The 20272-nt window shown below is 47.8% G+C and overlaps 1 protein-coding gene across 1 annotated transcript in view; it reads left to right on the forward strand.

Annotated features, from left to right (window-relative positions):
- The window catches only part of CWC22 (CWC22 spliceosome associated protein homolog), a 2826743-nt gene that overhangs the window by 2054412 nt on the left and 752059 nt on the right, over positions 1 to 20272 (forward strand). Inside the window, exon 13 of the mRNA XM_044073714.1 lies at positions 502 to 586. Coding sequence (XP_043929649.1) covers positions 502 to 586 — 85 coding nt within the window. The remainder of the gene's footprint in view (positions 1 to 501; positions 587 to 20272) is intronic.

Consider the following 20272-nt stretch of genomic DNA (forward strand, 5'->3'; position numbering starts at 1 on the left):
TTATATAATATTTTATATATATTTTTAGTTGCAGATTGTACAAAACACTGGGGATCTGGGAATTTGTTCTTTCCTCACTGTAAATTGATCTTGGAGTTGATGTATATTATTAGCAAGAGGTGTGGGGATGGGTTGCAGGGGAGCCTTACCCTCCTTGCAAACATTTTTCGGAGGGGGGGGGGTGTTTATTTTCTTGTTTTTTGATCTTTCAAGATTGGTGTTTAGCCATTCCAATATTTGTGTACTTCAGTGTTTTGAAATACATTCATGTATGAGTATGTATGTCTGCCTTTCTCAGGCATCAACCAGAGATCCATGAAACACTACTTTCAATCAAGCATAGTTGCTGAATACTCTTGACAGAAAAGAGTAGAGGACACAAAGTTGGGTTAAATCCAGTTTTATGAAATTTTTACGGTGCTCTCTCCTCAAAAAGCTGCTGTAGTGGTAAGTACTTTACATACAGATGTTCTCTAAACTCTATATGGGTTTCTTTTTCAGGTGAAGCGAAAGTGACCATTTATGACCAGACAGAAGTTAACCTGGTTTCTTTCCGACGTACTATTTATCTTGCCATACAATCAAGGTAGGTTAATTTACAATTTTGTGTTTTCTATCACTCTCTTGCGGATGTCTTCTAATTAAGATAAATCATGGGCCTGTCAGCAGTTAGTGATGTACGATCTTGCTGACTGGGCTGCTCATGTTCTTTATCCTTTTGTATTTGCAAATTTAGTACATACAATTTGCTTTCATTTCTTTCTTCCTGTCATCAGAAAGGGGAATTCTAGCACTGAAGAATGCAAGTTTGCAGAATTCTGGTGTCACTGATGTCATATTTGTTTAAAATTTTCTGTCAGCAGTGATAGAAGGATTGAGTGATCTCATGTGATAGCTTTTTTATTATATTTTTATGAAATTGTATGACTGAAGGGTCTAAATCTCATTAAACTTTTTACTAGTCTGCTAGAATGTAGCTGCTCCTCCATTGTGGGGTATTGTATCTTTGCATATGTTAAGATATCACTTTTCCATGTTTGACGGTCTTCCTTGTCAGCTTTCTCTTGAGGAGTACTGTGGCTGTATCCTGTCTGTTTACCTTCAGGTGTTTAATTTTCTTTGTATTTCATTGCATTCTCTTTTTTCTCTAAATGGATTTGTTTTTCTTTTGAGTATTAAAAACTACTGATTTTTTTCTGTCTCAAAAGGTAGAAAGTATTGTGTTTTTCTACAAGACTGCATGTTGAGGACAGATGTCTTAACAGTTCATTTTGATGAATGTTTATTTTGCATTCTAATACTTCACAGGCCTTTTCATTTGAATGATGACATGTCTCCACATCTCAAATGTTTCCTGCTTTCAGACTGTAGAAAGTACTACTGTGGTGGAACCACTCATAATGATATTGATTTGTAACAATGGATCTGATGCTGTCTCTACAGCCTTCATCAAACCTGTGAGTCTCGGTTCCGAGTTCGGAACAGACTCTGCCATCAGCAAACTTAAGATTCCAAGCTAGAGCTTCTCCCACTCTACCCATACTGCCTCGCTCCTCTAAAATACCTCAAATCTTGTGAAGCATTCTGGTCCTATTAGAGTTCCTCCTTGGGTGTTTCTAAAATACTTTGTCAGACGGAAGTGGTTTTATGACCTTTTTTCTTTATTTTCCTACCCTTCCTTCTCTTTCTGCCTGTATAAAAAAAAAAAATTGTGCATTTCCGTAGGTGTAGTGTATTGTTTTTCTGTGCGTGGTCGTCTGGTTCCCTGTTTCCGTTTCCTACTCCTTTCTTCTCTGCTATCATGTCAGCAAAATCTGACAAACTGTTGAGTTTAAAAAATGCATTTCCTGTGGGCACAAGATCCCTGTATCTGATGCCTACAGGGAGTGCATTTACTGTTTAGGTCCTGCCCACCTTCAGGTGGCTTGGTCTATTTGCAAGGTTTTTCTTCCCTGGGCCCTTGCAGACAGAAGAAATAAGCTTGTGCTCAGGAGTCTTATTCCCCCCTCCTTCTCCTTCCATTGCTTCTGTCTCAGGGCCTCAAAACCCCACCAGAAAATCTAAGGTGTCCAGCGACCATAAGAAGCTGTCCCCGGACCCCTCCGTGTCTGTTGAGTTGGAGCTTTGAAAGAAGACCCCAAGAACTTTGGAACAGAGTTCCCTGACTCCAATCTTGGTGGCTTCCTTTCCGCCTCATGCCCCTGCTCTCTCTTCTGGGCTGGAACCTTTGGCTCCTAGCTTGTTTCCGAGGGTTACTTCACCCTGGCATCATTCCAGACCCTCCTCTCTGTCCTCGTATATTAGGTCCTGTCAGAGTCTGTTGGGCAACAAGGTGGACAGATTGATGAGGAAGTTTATCTGTATGCAGATCCAGATGGGGGGTCCTCCCAGCAATGTCCTCTATGGGATCTGCAAGCAGAGGTTCTCCCTGTAGGATTCTCTCTCCTTCTCTGATCTGGCCTACCATTTTGTAGCTATCAGATCCGTCGGTTTATCAGGCCTGATAGTCCTCACTACTTTGAGCCCGACTGCTTTCTTTACTTGCTCAGTTCTGACCACTTTGGGGCCGAGCACGTTTCACAGTTGAAGCTTCAGCATTGAGTCTGGGGGGGGGGGTGACTTCATCTCCAAAGCGCTCACATTTGTCGCTTCCCCTCAGTGCCTTGGCATTCAACAGCATGGTGCAGCTCCCCCCTCAGAGCTGAGGGCTGCTGGTGACTGGGGATGGTCTGTTCCCGATCTGTCAGGACAGGAGAAGCTTCCTCGGGGTTCCAGTCATCCTCCTGCCTTCCAGGTGGTGGAGAGGGTCCTCTCCTCTCCTAGGAGACCTCCAGCTCCTACAGTTTTGGGTCCACCTGTTCCTCCCCTGAGTTCTGAGGCGGAGACCTCTTTTCTGCCACTGGGGCAGCCGGCTCCTCAGGGCCTCCAGACTCTTCCACTTAGACCCCGACGTCTTCTGACACCCCACCGAGGAGGTTCCCCAGAAGAAAAGGTGCAAAAGGAGGCACCTAGATTTTCCAAAGAAATCTCTCACAACAGACACTGACTTAAATGAAGAGGAGGAGTCCCCCAGATCTCCACCTTGATGTCTCCTTTTGAGACATTTTAGAGATTTTTTGCCACAGTGGTGGTTGGTCGGCTCCAAACCCCACCCACGATGAGTTAGATCGCAGATCCCCTGCTGGACCTGGTTTTTGCAAGGGCATGGAAGGAGCCAGACACTGCAGAACCTATCCCTAAAAGAGCAGGTAAGATCCTTAGTGCCTCCAAGGATAGACCTGTTTAGATGAAATGCATTCCAGAAGATGCCATGATAGTGCTGGTGGTGGCGACCACCAAGAAAGAGTTTGCCCGGGAAAGCTCTTCTGTCCATCCCCGTAATAGGGATCTATGGGTGTGGAGAGATTTGGAAGAAGGTCTACACATCTTCCACCTTTGCCCTCAGATCATTGAATTACCTTTCCCATTCTGCAAGGCTACAGAGGGACTTAAGGAACTCTCTAGCTCCGGCCCGGAGTCTCACAGAGAACGATCGGAATTCCTTTATCTCCTGTATGGGCACTCTGCAGTCCATTTCCATTGCATCCATGAGACTAATCTCTTCCGCAGTTGAGGATATCTCTAGGGTAGATGGCTCCGGAATTGCCATTCGGCACCATGCCTGGATGCAACTGTGTGATTTTGCAAAATGTTTTAAGGCGCCTTTTGTCAGTGCCCCCTTTGACGGTTCTTCCCCCTTTGGACCTGATACACTGTCCCACAGCGAGAGAAAGATGAAAAGATCCTATATGCCACTGGAATCTGCTTCTCTACCCCGCAAAGGTCCTTCTCCATTAATCAGCATGGGGGAAAGAATTTGTGGTTCAGAAAACCCCAGGGCCCTTTCCAGGATGCTTAGAGAGATTTTCCCCCAGGGGCAAGGGGGGGAATAAATCGAGTGGTAGATGCCGCCCTCTAGGCAGAGGGGTCTGCTGAGTCAGGGTCTCGGGATTCTTCTTTAGATAAATCAATGAAGCATCCATGAGGTGTTTCCTGACTGTTCTTCTCTGGAGGCAGTATGGGACGATGCTCCTTGCACCTAGAAGCCTGGTTAGCCATCACCAAGAATCGATGGGTGCAAGGTGTCATATCCAGACATTACTGCATTCCCTTTTAACCCCCCACCCAACCAAAACAGCACCTCCTTGATGGTCCATCCAGTCATTGGGAGGCAGCAACTTTGGGAAATGCAAAGTTGCTTCAGAAAAGAGTCATCCTGGAGGTGCCCTCAGACAAGCGCGGATCAGGCATTTACTTACGATTCTTTTTAGTTCCAAAGAAAACAGAGGATCCTCAGGGCCATACTGGATCTAACTTGCCTGAGCAAATTGGTAAGACACGCGAAGTTCAGGATGATCACAGTTCAGTCCATCCTTCCTTTTCTGCAGAAGGACAACTGGATGTGCTTGATGGACCTGAAGGATGCGTACTACCACATCAGAATGAACAGACGCGGTAGAAGGTACCTCTAATTCAGGCAGGGAGCCAGTACACTAGCAATTTTGTGTACTTCCATTTCGTCTCACCACAGCCCCCAGGGTGTTCACCAAATGCATTACAGTGGTTGCAGCTCACCTCAGACTGCAGGGATTCCACATATTTCCTTACCTGGACGACTGGCTTCTAATTGCACCATCCAAGCATCTACTGATTCAGACCAAGGATTTTCTCTTGTAACTGACCCCAACCTTAGGGATCAATATAAACCTTCAAAAGTCACAATTGCAACCTTTGAAAATTATAGATTTTATAGGACCCCCCCCCCCCTCCCTTAGATACTAACAAAACCTTAGCCTATCTTCCACCGGACAGGATTCTCTCACTACAGACACATATCAGGCAAGTGGTAGCAATGCCAGTTCCTCCAGCATATCTTGTTCTCAGGGCTCTGCGTTCAATGGCTGCAATAATAACTTTACTACCAACAGCTCACCTCCATATGAGAGTTCTCCAGTGGACATTGTCTGTCCCTTCTGCATCATCCCCTCAGTCATCGTATAAGACTGTCTCATGTATGCAGAACTTGTATTTTGTGGTGGCTTCACAATCCAGAAGCGTCTCTGGGTTGACCTTTCTTTCTTCCCATCCCTGTTGCCACGTTGACCACGGATGCCTCCCAGCTGGGGTGGGGGGCCATTACCTGGGACAGACAGTTCAAGACACGTAGACTTCCCAGGAGACCAATCTTCATTCAGCTTCCTAGTGATGAGGGCAGTGTTTTTAGCTTTGCAAGCCCTTCACTCCCTTCTTCCTCTGAGGCAAGTGTGATTTAGACCGACATGTCTTGTGTGGTACCCCAGCAAACAAGGTGGAACCAAGTCCTATCCCCTTTGTCGATAAGCAGTGAGTGTGTGACAAAAGTCTCTCTCTACCAGCCACTTTCTAGTTGCAATGCACATTCCGGGGGAGCACAACATACTGGCAAACAGGTTCAGCAGGGTACTGTTGATGCTTCATGAATGGTCTCTTCATCAGTCAGTGGCAAACTGCATTTTCTTCAGATGGGGTCAACCCTGCTTCAGCCATTTTGCCTCTCCCTTCAACAACATGTGCAGCAGGTACTTAGCCCAGATCCCTCCACAGGGGCAGTCACCAAGTGATGCTGTAGTCCATTCTTGGCCTTTTGGTCTACTTTATGCATTTCCTTCTCTTCCTCCGATTCCCAGATTTCTTCAGAAAGCATGCAGGTTGAAGAGCAAAGTTGGTCCTCATTGCTCCTTTTGGCTTTGACAGGCTTGGCTCACCTTCCTCAGGTCTCACCTAATTTGCCCTCCGTGGACTGTGGAACCACATCCGGACCTTCTGTGTCACCCTTCAGGGCAAAATCATTTGGATCTTCACAATTTGAAACTAACCGCATGGTTTCTCCAGTTCTGATGATGACTAGACAATCCAGGCTTTCTTCCCCAGTTGAGAAGATTGTCATTTCCTCCCATAAGTCTACTACGCAGAAAATTTATAAAAGTAAGTGGAAAAGGTTTTCCATTTGATCCCAACAACATCACATTGATCCACTTACGGTGCCCATTTTGGCAGTCTTGGATTTCCTGGCTGGTCTTTTTCATTCAGGGGCCAGCTTCTGTTCTGTCAAACTTCAGTTAGTCATTTCCACTTTTCACACTGGCGAGAATACTCCATCTTTAGCTTTTTTTAGAATTTGCAGAGCCTTCCTCAAGGGTACATTTCTTCTTCAACCTATCAAAGATCCTACTTCTCCGTGGGATCTTACGTTGGGTCTTCAAGCTCTGACCTTACCTCCCCCATTGAACCTCCTGCTAAGGCAGAGTTGAAATTCTTGGTCTGGAAAACAGCCTTGTTAGTGGCTATTACTTTGTCCAAGAGGATTTCGGAGCTTCAGGCATTATTTTCCAAATCTTTCTGTATCTTATTTTTCATAGACAGAGTTGTCTTGCATACTAATCCCTCATTCTTACCAAAGGTTGTGTCATTAAGCATCATAAATCAATCCATTAATCTCCCTATGTTTTTTCCAAACTTCAGAAATAAGGGTGAATATATGGTGCATCTTTTAGACATTCATAGACAATTGTGCTTCTACCTGGATAGGACAAAAACGTTCAGGAAATCTGAACAGTTATTTGTCGTGTTCTCACATTCCAAAAAAGGGAAGGCTTTTGTTAAAGCTACTATTGCTCGATGGTAAAGAGATTGTATTACTCGTGTATTCACTGAACAATGTTCCTTTACCTTAACCATTCAGAGCTCATTCCACAAGATCCATAGCCATGTCTCAGGCCTTTTAGTCTAGAGTTTCTTTAGAAGATATTTGTGCAGCTGCTTCATGGATGAACTCCCACACCTTTATTTCACTTTACAAACTTGACATCATATCCAGGAATAGGGCTCCTTTTGGTTCTGCAGTGCCCTGGAATATCCTTCCATGAGGCCGCCCAGATCTATGGTTCTGGGGACTCTGTCCCAGAGGTTTGATGAAGACTTAACAGACAACATCACACAAAGAAGTTCCATAACATTCCAACTGTGTTGTTTGCTTCAATCTTCTTCAGCCTTCCCCCTTCCTTATCTCTGAAAGGCCTGATGGATTATACTGGGAACCTTTGATCTGAAGTAGGATATTCATTTGTCTGCAACCTGTGGGTTATGGATCCGATATCGGATCCGAACCGGCATAGTTTCCAGCTATGGATCCAAGCTCTCAGCTCCTCCCCTCACCCATAATGCCCTGCTCTACCCTCATGACCTCAGATCTTGTTTGCCGCGCTGGTAACTGGATGTGGTTTCTATAGCTCTCAGCTAAGTGGTTTTTCTTGTACTAAAATAGAATATTTTTGCTTTCTTTAAACTTTTTTGTGTGAAAGTTGTAGGTTTCCTATTTTTATTGACTGTTTTTAGTTTAATTTTATTTACAGTAGTATATTTTATTCCCTCCCCTCGCTGGTACGTAGAGTGTGTGTGAGGCCTGTGTGCTTTTTATAGTTTATTGTTTTAAGTTACTTCTGTAACTTTTGGTTAATTTTTGACTATGGCTGACCAGCCTAAGTCAATTTTTCTATAGCCCGAGTGTGGCCATAAGCTCTCACCGCTGATGGCCACACTCGTGTGTAGTGTCTTGGGGTTGAACACCTCACATCTGGCTGTTCCATTTGTGCAGGGTTCAACCCCAGGGCACTGAGGGAGCGGAGGTCCAAGCTGGTCTTGGCGGGTCTCTTACCGCCGGACTCGCTCCGACCCGCTCCTTCGGGACTCCTGCTGCAGCTGTTCCTCTGTAGCACCCTCCTGCTCCTGGGACTCAAACTCCCGCCCAGGACAGGAGAGGGATGCATCTAAAAGGACCGGAGGGAGAAGCACCAAGCGGGCCGAGACCTCTGTTTCGCCCCGCCAGCCAAGCTGGCTTCTCCCCGGCTCCTTGTTGAGCGGTCTCCTCCTTCTCGGCTCCGGTCACCTGTGTGCTTCTCACCGGGTCCTGAGGAGGAGGAGACCCGAGCTCAGCGAGGCTATCGAGGAGGCATTCCAGGCTCACCTCGGTAGCCTCGCCGAGATCTACCCATAGCTCGATGCTGATCTGGACCGGATGATGCGAAGGTTCATCCAGGCCCAGATGCAGATGGGAGTGTTTGCCTCTCCGGGGAGCTCAACACCCTTTTTCAAGCCTATTGCTCCTTCTCCGACCCGCTTCCGGGTTCGAGCAACTGGAGCCGAGCAGCTTCGAGCCGGGGAGGTCGGAGCCGATAGTACTTGGTACTGGATCCACCATGCCTCGAAAGTGCCGGACCCGATCTCGGAGCCTGATCCGAGCCGATCCGGGGATCAGTGCTCCTTCGCGCCGCCTGTGTCGGAGCGCACTGTCCCTTCGGATCCGAGTGCTTCGCGCCGCTCCGATCCACTCTTCGATCCGAGGGGAGCCGATTGTCGGATCCTTTGGTCGAGGTCGGCTCCCTTCGGCTTTTGATGTAGTGGAGAGGGCTCTGTTGAGGGTCTCCGACCCCGGCACTTGCTTCGCCCGCCCCGCTCCCTCTGCACTGGGCCAGGCTTCCACCATCCGCCCCTGGGACAGCCCGTTTCTGTGCCCCAAGTTGCTCCTATGGAGCAAATTGCTGCTTGCGAGGACTCCTCTGACAGCCCCCCAGAGGAGGCTCCTCGCAAGCATACGTGCAAAAGGAGGCACATTGACTCCTGAGTCTCTCACTGAAGACACGGACTTGGAGGAAGGGGAAGGCTCCCACGGTCACCCCGAGGATGTCTCCTTCGGAGACATCATGGAAATGTTCAGATCAGGGGGTGGTCTGCCCCAAGTCCTCCTCGGACGAGTCCGTGTTCGTGGAGGCGTTCGAAACGGGCCCGTTTACCTCTTGGGTGTCCCCTGCCGACCCCCTGGTGGACCTTATTACCACCAGGGCGTGGAAGGAACCGGACACCGTGGAGCCAATTCCCAAAAGACCTGATAAAATCCTTAGCCCGCCTTCTGACAGGACCCATTGGAGTAAGGGGCCTCCTGTAGATGCCATGTTGATGGCGGCGGCCACAAAGAGGGAACTGGCTCAGGAGAGTCCTCAGTCCACCCACCGAGCAAGGAGTCTCGATGATGGACCGCTTGGGGAAGCGGATGTTCAGTTCGCGACCTTTCGGTAAGGGCGCTGAACTATTTGGCACATGTTATTCGGATGCAGCGAGACCTTATTAAGGAGTACGCTGCATCCCCTGAGTCCATTTCGAGGAGGACAGAGCTCTGCACTCCACCAAAATGGCCACTCTTAGGTCAGTCACAAATACTTCTATGCGGCTACTCTCCCATGCTACGGAGGGCGCCGCTAGAGCTGCAGGGACAGGACTGGTCACTAGACGTCAGGCCTGGCTCCGCCACTGCGATTTTTCTGAGCCCTTCAAGGCGCTGCTAACGCCCCTTTGATGGTTCTGCTCTGTTTGGCAAGACCGCTCGCGACGCTGACCCAGAGCGAGAAGGACGGAAGACGCTGTCTGCCGTCGGAATCCGCTTCTCTGCACCCCAGAGGCCCTATTCTAGGAACCAAAAGGGTCAGAAGAAGATGTGGTTCCGAAGTCGCAGCAGTCCCAGCCTGCTACGGACAACCAGCCCTTCCGTGGCAGAGGAGGACAGGGAGTACGCCGCCCTAGAGGCAGAGGGGCTCCCAGAAACTTCGGGTCCAGGGAACCTTTCTCTGAACGGCCCGCAGCAGCCCTGAGGGTTGCCCGACTGCTCTACTCTGGAGGCAGTCGGGGACGTTCGGGCACCTAGCGCATGGGAGTCCATAACATCGGACCGCTGGGTTCTCCAAATCATATCCAGGGATATCGCATTCCTTTCCTTCACCTTCCAAAGATGAAGTCCCTCCCAGACGCATACCACCCGGTCAAAGGGAGGCCGCTTTAGCAGAAATTGGCCATCTGCTAGAGAAAAGAGCCATCCAGCCCGCTCCCCAGACCAGATCGGATCAGGGTTCTACTCCAGGTTCTTTTAGTGCCAAAAGACGGGGAACTAAGACCAATCCTAGACCTCTCTCCTGAATCTGGCAGTCCCCAAAGAAAAATTCAATGGTCACTCTACAATCTATTCTCCCCTTCTGGGAGAAGGCCACTGGATGTGCTCGATAGATCTCAAGGACGCTGCACTACCACATCCTAATGGACAGACGCCCAGGAGGTTTCTCCGCCTCGCTGGGAGCCAGTCACTACCAGTTCCGGGTCCTTCCCTTTGGTCTCACCACAGCCCCCAGGGTGTTTACCAAAGTACTAGCAGTGGTAGCGGCCCACCTGAGGCTTCAGGGGTGCAGGTCTTTCCCTACCTGGACGACTGGCTCCTTACCGCCCCAACAAGGCATCTACTTCTCTCGGCGAGACTCCTTTCTCCATCTTGCTCCATTTCTGGGCATCACAATAAATACAAACAGTCCAACCTGGCACCCACTCAGCTCTTAGATTTCATAGGGGCCAGACTAGACACAAGGAGTTTACGAGCCTTCCTCACTGCGGACAGAGTTCTAAATCTGCAGCTCCAGGTGCGGCCATTCTCCAGTCATGTTCTGATCCAGCGGAGTTGGTCCTGAGGGCTCTAGGGACCATGGCTTCGCCGATAGCTCTTCTTCCACTTGCCAGGCTCAATATGCGATTCTACAGTGGACGCCTTAGTACAGTGGTCATACCTTGCTCTCCCATGCATCATCCCATAGCGATCAGCAAGGCTTGCAAGCGATCCCTCTTGTGGTGGCTCCACTCCCCGGATCTCCACGAAGGTCGCCCATTTTGTGCTTCTCCCCCTCGCCACGGTGACCACGGACGCCTCCCGCCTCGGGTGGGGGCACTTTGTGGGCCGGACAGTCCAAGGCACGTGGAACGATTCAGAGACCTTACTGCATATCAATGTTCTAGAGATGAGAGCAGTGCTCTTAGCGTTGCTAGCACTTCAGGACTTTCTTCCCTTGGGAACAATTGCGATTCAATCGGACAATATGTCTGTTGTCTGGTACATCAACAAGCAAGGGGGAACAAGGTCTTACCCTCTTTGTCGAGAGGCCATGAGAGTTTGGGAATGGGCAATCTCCACCAATCGCTTTCTCATAGCAACGCACATTCCGGTCGGTCCAACATCCTAGCGGACAAGCTCAGTCGCACCATTCTGACCCCTTACGAGTGGTCTCTCAATTGTCAAGTAGCGAACGCATATTCGCACGGTGGGGAACCCCTTCATGCGATCTTTTGCCTCTCCCTCAAACACCAAGTGCGACAGTTTTTCGCTCTGATACCTCCTCCCGGAGGTACCCCAAGAGACGCTCTGGTGCATGCTTGGCCACCCGGTCTTCTGTATGCCTATCCACCCTTGCCTCTGATGCTGCAAGTTCTTCAGAAAGCCTCTCGGGTGGGTTGCAGAATGATTCTCATTGTCCGCTCTGGCCTCGACAGATCTGGTTCCCTTCCTAAGGTCTCACTCGGTGAATCCTCCTTGGATTCTAGATCCTATTCCGGATCTGATATCCCATCCATCCTGCATTCCTCCTCCGAACCTGGACAGCCTAAAGCTGACCGCTTGGCTGCTCCAGTTCCACTCTTGATAAGGACTCCCGGTATCTCTTCACCGGTAAAGGCTATTTTGGTGGCGGCTCATAAACCATCCACTAGAAAGGTTTACCAAGCAAATGGAAACGTTTCTCTGTGTGGGCGGAGCGGCAAGGCCTAGATCCCTTCACGGTTCCTCTCCCCGTAGTGCTTGATTTTCTAACCTCTCTCTTTAATGATGGTGCCAGCAGTTCCACAGTCAAAGTTCAACTGGCGGCAATTTCTCACTATCACATTGGTCAAGAGTCTAATCCTCTTATGTCAGCCAAATTGTGCAAAACTTTTCTTAAAGGTACTTTCCTTCTCAGGCCCCCTATAAAGCAAGCAGTTCCTCCTTGGGACCTTTCTTTGGTCCTACAGGCCTTGACCGCTCCCCTTCGAGCCAGCGGCTACAGTGGACCTCAAATTCTTGTCTTACAAGACAGCCTTTTGGTAGCCATTACATCAGCCAAGAGAGTTTCTGAACTTCAAGCTTTATCAGCTAAACTTCCTTACTTGGTTTTTTATGCGCACCGTGTGTCCCTCAGGCCCAACCCCTCCTTCCTTCCTAAAATCGCTTCTGAAGCAAACATCAATCAATCCATTAACCTCCCTGTTTTCTTCCCTAAGTATGAAAACAAAGGTGAATATAGGCTACACTCATTAGATGTTCACAGGCAACTAAGATTTTATCTCAACAGGACAGCTGGTCATAGGCAATCCGACCAGCTGTTTATTTCCTTTGCAAAATTCAATTTGGGCAAGCCAATTTCCAAAGTTTCTCTGTCCCGCTGGATTTCACAGTGCATTTTATTGGCTTATCAAGCCAGGAAGGCCCGCACCGGAGGGTGTTCATGCCCATTCAACCCGGTCAGTATCTACCTCAGCAGCCTTCAAGGCTAGGATTCCTCTGGATGATATTTGTGCAGCAGCTACATGGGCTTCATCTCATACATTTATTTCTCACTATAAGTTGGATCTTGCATCCAGGGGTAGAGCATCCTTTGGCTCATGTGCTCGGAATATCCTTCCATGATGGCCGCCCAAGATTCAGGTAGCTGGGGACTCTGTCCCACAGGTTGCAGACAAATGAATATCCTACTTCAGATTTAGAAGTTATGTACTCACCATAACGTTCCATCTGAGTAGGTGTATTCATTTGTCTGCAACCATCCCGCCCTCCTATCCCCCTGGCCTTTCAGTTTCCTGCATATTTCTTGTTACCCTTTTGAGGGTATTGTTGCTTTGGCAAACTCGATCTGAGGTCATGAGGGTAGAGCAGGGCATTATGGGTGAGGGGAGGAGCTGAGAGCTTGGATCCATAGCTGGAAACTATGCCGGTTCGGATCCGATATCGGATCCATAACCCACAGGTTGCAGACAAATGAATACACCTACTCAGATGGAACGTTATGGTGAGTACATAACTTCTAATTCTTGTTTTAAGCTCCTGAGCATTTTTTTATGCTTTATTGTTTTTTGTGTTTAGAATGTATTTTTCTCTTCTGAGAGTATTGCAGCAAACTCTATCTGAAGTATCTGAGAGGAGCTAGGCAGTATGGTTAGGGTGGGGAGGAGCTCTAGCTTGGAATCCTAAGCTTGCTGATGGCCGAATTGGTTCTAAGCTCTGAACCAAGACCCCCACAGGTTTGATGAAGACTGAAGCAGACAACACAGATGGAATGTTATGGTGAGAACATAACTTTTTTTAAGTTTGATCCAGTCACCTTTTTGCTTAAATTCCATTCTTATGAAGTTTATGCCAAAATAATAGAATTATTTTGGATTACACTGCTAATACAGTGCAGCTTAAGTTCCTTGTTTGCTACTTAGGATGAGAGAGCAAAATTGCTGGTTGTAAGCTCTTCCTTCAATTTAATAATCAGAAATCAGTAACAGTAAGAGGCCTTTATCTGCAGAGTTCTTTATCCAGTTTCTCCAGTACTGTTGCACCCAACTAAGCCATCTTTCTATTGTATGCCAGTTCTTCTAGCATTTTAGGCTAGATGACAACCACAGTCTTAATAGCGTCTTTTTGCATGCTTGAGAATGTAGCTGCAATCTCACCATGTGCTCGCAGGTCATCTTCTGGTGTCACGCGCATATCACTATGCATTGGATGGTGGATAATCCCCACCAGTTTCATTGTGGGCTTAAATTTATTTAGGTGAACTTGTTGCAGTCTCTGATTACACCTAGGTGTGTGCTGGAATACTTCATCTGCCTCATTATCCATGGATTGTGGTCATTTAGAAATGGGATCTTCATAAAAATCACCTGGAGATGCAGGTAGTGCATGCTGACCTGAGGGCTCTGATGAAGCCGAGGCCAGAGTACCTCCTGATGTGTTTCAACAGCAAGTCCATCTTGTTATATCTGAATGACCGTGATGACATGCTTTTAGCACCTCATCAGAGATGTTGGTCTGGCAGTGGACCGTACAAAAAAATGAACCTCAACTCTGCACACCTCAGAAGAAAGGAACAAAGCTGATGTCCTCCCTGAATCGTCACTCTAGTCTTCTGCTGGTCCTGAAAATCCTGAAGTCTTAGCTGGTCAAGGTTTCTAGAAGTTGGGTACCATACAGGTTAGCCTGTTTGTCACAAAGCAGAAAATGGTCTTTCCCCTGGTCTGCTTGTTTCAGCAGTACATGGTTAAGTTATTGGGTGAAATACAGTCTTTCTTGACTGGTGCAAGATTTCTTCACATCTTTCTACCTTCCCTGTTATTCCATGTTGTATCACTGAGTTCAGAGAAAAAAGGCTAAGGATCATTCTTATTGCCCCTCATTGCTGAGAAGGGGAATGGCTTCAGACTGCCAGGTCTCTGCATTGTAGAAATCATCCTTCTAATAGCCAAGGAAGTCCTCACAGGTTGGAACAATCCATTTTGGGGCATGGATCCTTATTTAGTTCCCATGTGCCCATGTGGAAGTTTTGAAGATGACTGAAATGGGCAGTCTTTAATTCAGCAGATTTGCTCTGCTAAGAGGCAGAGTTTCTTTTTTGGGTGGAGATGTATCCTATGATGCCTCTTGCTTTTAGCTTGCAGGTTGTTCTTACCTGCCTCTGACAGCAGTGTGATTTGAGTTTTGATTATTCCACAGTCAGTGAAATGTTGTCTATGTGTTTGTCAAGTGAAATGTTACATTGAAAATAGTACCTGTGATCTCCTACTTTGGCATCCTGGGTTGGCAAGTCCACAGTGTCCCCACCCCACCTCCAGCATTTCATATACACTAAATCAGAGATCCCAGTACAGTGGGGAAAAGCGTAAGTTCCCTGATCCCTGCTGTTCTCTGATCTCCAGACATAAGCTTCAGCGTTCTGCAATTCGATTGAATGGTCTCGACCATATTACTTACGATGTTGTGGAACCTTCAGCCTTTTGACATGTATCCACTGGAGCACTTGCAGTTGTAATTAGTTTTTAACACACCTGTACTTTTTGGGACATAGATGTTTCCATAATTATATGTGGCATGCTTTGTTGGTTTTAACTGCTTAAGCATGCTCTTCTCTTGTCTGCCAGGGGCAAAGCCAGTTCCATTGGAGCTGTTTATCATAGACCACACATTGTTCAACTGTTTCAGTGTATCTGAATTTTGGCACTGAATTTAAGACAGCCATTGCTATGATTAAACAGTTCACTTGTGAGAAAATAGTTTCAATTTGGAAAATAAGGCAAAAAGTTGCTTTGTGTCCGGCTTAAAAGAATTTTCTGTCATGTAGGGTCATAACAAGTCAGCAGTCCAATCAGAAATAAATTATTTAAAATGCATTTCAAGCTGTGGTTTACGCAGTGTATGCCTGGCTGCATCCATGCCAGTGCTTGCCAGTTTGCTCCCTGTTTTCCCCTTGCTCCATTCGCACAGTTTGAGTTTTGATCCCTGTTACATTTGGGAAAAATGTTTGCAGTCACGTGATATTTTGGTTTTAATTTTTCATAATTTTTGAAAGTTCTTGAAATTTGTCTAAATCCTGCAGCATATGGAGGAAAAAGCCTCCTTGAAGGTCTTAGATCTGGCAGACACTGTACAGTTTCCTCTCCTGGGACTTCATTTTGAGTACATGTTGGGGAGTAGTTCCCCTAAACTAGGTCCGTATTTTGAAAGTATTAAATGGAAAAAAAAAATGAGCACAACAATTCAAAAGCTACACTTTTATTTCTATGATGCTTCTGCAACAGGCTTTCCAAGAGTGAGTAAAAATAGTCACAGTACACAATATACTCACGCACACATATAAACATGTATTTGATGTTATCCATGTCACTTGTTCGATATTCTTGGGTCATAGGATCTGACATCGAATCAGAGCTGGCAACTTATCAGACAGAACCATGGTTAAAGATCCTCCCACTCCTATAATACCTTGCTGCCCTCTAACCCCTCAGATCTCGTTTGCCACTCACCGCTTCAGATGTGATTCCCATGGCACGAGTCTCTTCTGGAGATAAGTGCTATATTTTATACATTCCTTTTCAGCTTTTCTAGTAGAATTTGTATATTGGTATCTATTACCTTAGCCTTGTGTCTTACTTCTTCCCCTCCCATTTAGTTATTTCTTGTACTTTACTTGTTAAGCCTTTTTTTGCACAATTTTTCTAGTTTAAAAAAAAAAAATTGTAGATTTCCTTGTCTAGGCTTTTATTTCCTTTCTTACTAGCTGTGCAGTGTGTAGTTTGCATTTGGATCATCTCTGCTGGGTTTTGGACTTTGGCTTGAGTAACTGGAATTCGATCTTAGTGTGCGTGTTTGGCTTTGGCGCTCGGTTTGTTTTTATCATGTCTTACAAGCCAGCAGGTTTCAAAAGATGCTCTTCATGTGGTCGGAAGATGCCCACGTCCGACTTGCATGAAGAGTGCTTCTGTTGTTTCGGCACCGACCACCCAAAGGTTTAATGCAACATTTGTGCCGCATTCAGCCCCAGGGCCTTGGTCGAGTGCCGAAACAAGTTATTGAAGGGTATGGTTCAGGAGGATCCATTGGCCCAGTCTCTGGCCAAGCTGGGTCCCTCTGACCACAAGAGTAAGATGACTCTTGTCTCGGATCCTCTTCCTCGAAGAAGCCTAGGCTGTTGGGTCCCAGCTCCTCTGGTTCGACTTCAGCCTCATCTCTGTCGAATCTGATGACCTCGGATCCTAGGTCCTGTGAATCTACCCCTAGATCCAAGGCCTCTGTTTCGTGTCCTTCAGATCCGTGGTCCCGAGAGTCTATTCCCCGATCCAAGGCCTCCAGATCGAGACCTTTGGATCTGACCAAGACCAGACCTACCATGGGTCTGACATCCTTGGATCCAAGGCATTCAGGTTCCAAATGCTCAGATCTTCTGTCCTCCAGTCCGGAATCCATGTTGGATCCCATCATTGTAATTGAGGACTCCCCTTCATGTTCTGTCATGGGGGCAGCCTTTTGCAGCTCCCAGGCACAGAAGCTGATCTTCTGACAGGCATAAGAAGTCCTCTGGATCCAGGCATCCGTCCCCTGCTAGGTCTTTTGCCTCTTCTAGGTCTTCAAGGAGCTTGCTTTCCTCCAGCATGGACAGGATGATGAGGTCCTTCCTTAAAGCTCAGATTGAGTTGAGGCTTCTTGCGTCCCTTGCCTATCTGGCTAGGGGCCCTTCCCCTGCTCCTATGCTTTCATCTTCTCATCCAGCCCAGGTGGTTTTGGACTTCCAGGCCCTGGGGTGCAGACAGGAGGCAACAGGGATGCCTAGAGCCCTTTTTGTCTCTACCCCGTCCCGAGTCCCTGACCGGTTCTGCTCTTCCTCCCTTGGAGCAGATGGAGTCTTAGGCCCAACCAGCTGCTCCAGAGTCTTTTGGGGAGGGTTTCTGTCCCATCTTTTCAGATCTGTCTCTGCTCCTTGCTGCTTTGTCTCTCGACAGCTTGGGCCGGTGTCTTCTGGGGGTCTTGACATGCTGACATTCTCTGTTCCCTTTTCTCAGGCAGTCTTGCTCACCAGGAATGGGGAGGGGGCATCGTCCAGCCCTTCAGCCTTCCGGGTGGGTAGTAGAGAGGACCTTCTCCTCTGCTAGAGTTACCTCCCCTGTTATCCAGGGTCCTTCCCAGCCCCTGAGAGCTGACTTTCCTCATCCTGCTCCTGGGCAGCCCTCTCGAACCAGCCTTCAGGCGGGAGTAACCCCCGCTGGGGTTCCCCACTTTTCTGAGTCCTCCTCTGAGCCCCCCTCAGAGGAGGTGCCTAGGAAGAGTATGTGCAGGAGGAGGCACCTAGACTCTCTTATGGAGTATCTCACAGAAGATAAGGACCTCGATGAAGGGTCCAGGTCCCCCAGGTATCTGCCCAAAGATGCCTCCTCCTGGGACATCTTGGAAATCCTCAAGTTGAAGGGCGAAGGGTCTTCCCAACCCCAATTCCTGTGGAGTTCGTATTCCTGAAGGCGTTCGGGACGGAACCATCTACCACCCCCCCACCCCACTGACCAACTGGTAGATCTCATCGCTAGCAGGGCATGGAAGGAGCCAGATACTGTGGAGCCAGTGCCAAAACTAGTGGGCAAGTTTTTAAGCCCTCCCACAGACAGACAGTTCTGGTCAAAAGAGGTGCCAGTCAATGCCATAGTGGTAACTTCTGCCACTTAGGAGGAGTAGAGTACATCTTTTCATCCGCCCAACCGAGAATCTCATGCTATCGACAGATACGGAAAGCGGGTCTTTGCCTCCGGAATCTTTGGTCTGCGGACACTTAATTACTTGGCACACTTCATCTGCCAACAGAGGGGTTTGGTCAAGGAACTCACCACTTCCCTTTCTGAGTTGTTGCCTGCCAAAGACTTGAGCAAAGTGTCCCCCAAGCTATCTACTTTTGCACTCCTTATCTAATTCCTAGATGAGGCTAAATTCCAGTGCTGCAGAAGGTGCCTCTTGAGCAGCCAGCACAGGCATCACTATTTGGCATTTCACCTGGCTGTGCTTATGCGGGTTTGCGGAGTCCTTTAAAGCATCCTTCACCAATCCCCCCTTTGATGGATCAACTCTCTTTGGTCCATCAGTCAGAGAGACTGCTGCCAACAGGAAGGCAAGACCTTGTTGGCTGTGGGAGTCAAGTTTTCTACCCCTCAGTGGTCCTTTTCTAAGACACAATGAGAGACTAGGAAATTATGGTTCGAGAAGTCAGTCTTCCTTTCAAGATGCTCAGGACAAGCCCTCTTCTAGAGGTCGGGGAAGAGGGTTTAATGGCAGATGCCACCCTAGAGGCAGAGTGGGTCCATAAAATCAGGTCTCCAGGGAACCCTTCTCTGAGATGCCCCTCCAGCACTCCTGATCCGCTCCCTAACTGTCCTTCTGTGGAGGCAGTCTTGGGTTGTCACTGCACCCTTTGGCCTGGGTAAGCATTACAAAAGATTTCTGGGTGCTAAACATTGTTTACAGGGGCTATTTCATTCCCCTTTCCCAACTCCCCCACCACCACCAGTCAGGAGACACCTCACCGATGCACCACCCCATCAGAGGAAGTTAGCTCAGCAAGAAGTGCTCAAACTTCATGAGAAGAGAGTCATCCAAGAGGTCCCCCTAGGACATTGAGAATCCGGAACTTACTCCCGCTTCTTTTTGGTGCCAAAGAAGACAGTGAACCTACGTCTAATTCTGGACCTAAGTGAGTTAAATCTCTCCATCAAGAAGTCCAAGGTCCAGAAGGTCACTGTTCAGTCTATTGTGCCTCTTCTGCACAAGGATGACTGGAAGTGCTCTGTGGGTCTCCAGGATGCGTACTATCATTTAAATAGGTGCTCCAGGAGACGTCTTCTCTTTCGCATAGGAGCCAATCATTACCAATTCAGGACCCTGCCCTTTGGTCTCACCTCAGCCCCCTCGGTCGCTAACCAAGTGCATTGCAGTGGTGGGAGCTCACCTGAGGCTGCAGGGATTCCAGGTGTTTTCGTACCTCGACAGTTGACTCCTCACAGCTCTCACCAAGCATCGACTGGTCACAGCCACTCAGTACATTCTTTGTCTGTTCGACCAGCAAGGAATTACTAGAAAGGCTCACCCAGACTCTGCTACACTTTTCTGTGAGGGAAAGGTTAGTTTGCTTTTTATTTGTTATATTTTGTATTACTTATTGCTTTTTTCTATTTTGAATACTGTGATTTGTTTTCTTTACCTTGTGTTTTATAGGTTCATAGATTCGTAGGTAGATTCATAGGTAGGTACTAGGCCATCTGCCCGAAGGTATTTATAAGTCTAGCCCGAATGTGTTGGCTTTCGCCCCCCCCTTAGATTAGTTCCCTTTGCCTCTGTCCAGCAGAGCCATTGAAGTGATCCCCGGGGTAAACTTTCTGTTTCCCATCCACTCGTCAAGGTTTCTGTTGAAAGGGTTAGCGAGGAGCTCTGCCTAATGTAGATTGGAATCTTGTTCCAGAGCATGGGAAGTCTCCGGGACAGGAATTTATCCCTCCAGCATGTCCTACTTGTTTTTGTGGTGAGGTTTAGATCCCTAGAGCGTGTGGCTCGAGGGGATATGGTTTTCTTTCGGTGGAGCATGTCCATCAGTTCTGGGTTGGATATGGCCTTGTATGTCAGGCAGAGATCACCTTTGAGTAGGCAGTATGCAACCGAGTACAGCTGGAGTTTCTTCATTCGAGCTGCATAGGGCATCTGTTTGAGGCCAGTGATCCTCTTGGTGAGGTATTCTTTCCAGCTGTTGCAGATGTCTTGTAAGGTACATCCCAAATGGGGCTTTGTACT

The sequence above is a fragment of the Protopterus annectens genome, chromosome 6.part0, assembly GCF_019279795.1.
Source record: "Protopterus annectens isolate FY-2018-M chromosome 6.part0, PAN1.0, whole genome shotgun sequence".
Classification (NCBI taxonomy): domain Eukaryota; kingdom Metazoa; phylum Chordata; order Ceratodontiformes; family Protopteridae; genus Protopterus; species Protopterus annectens.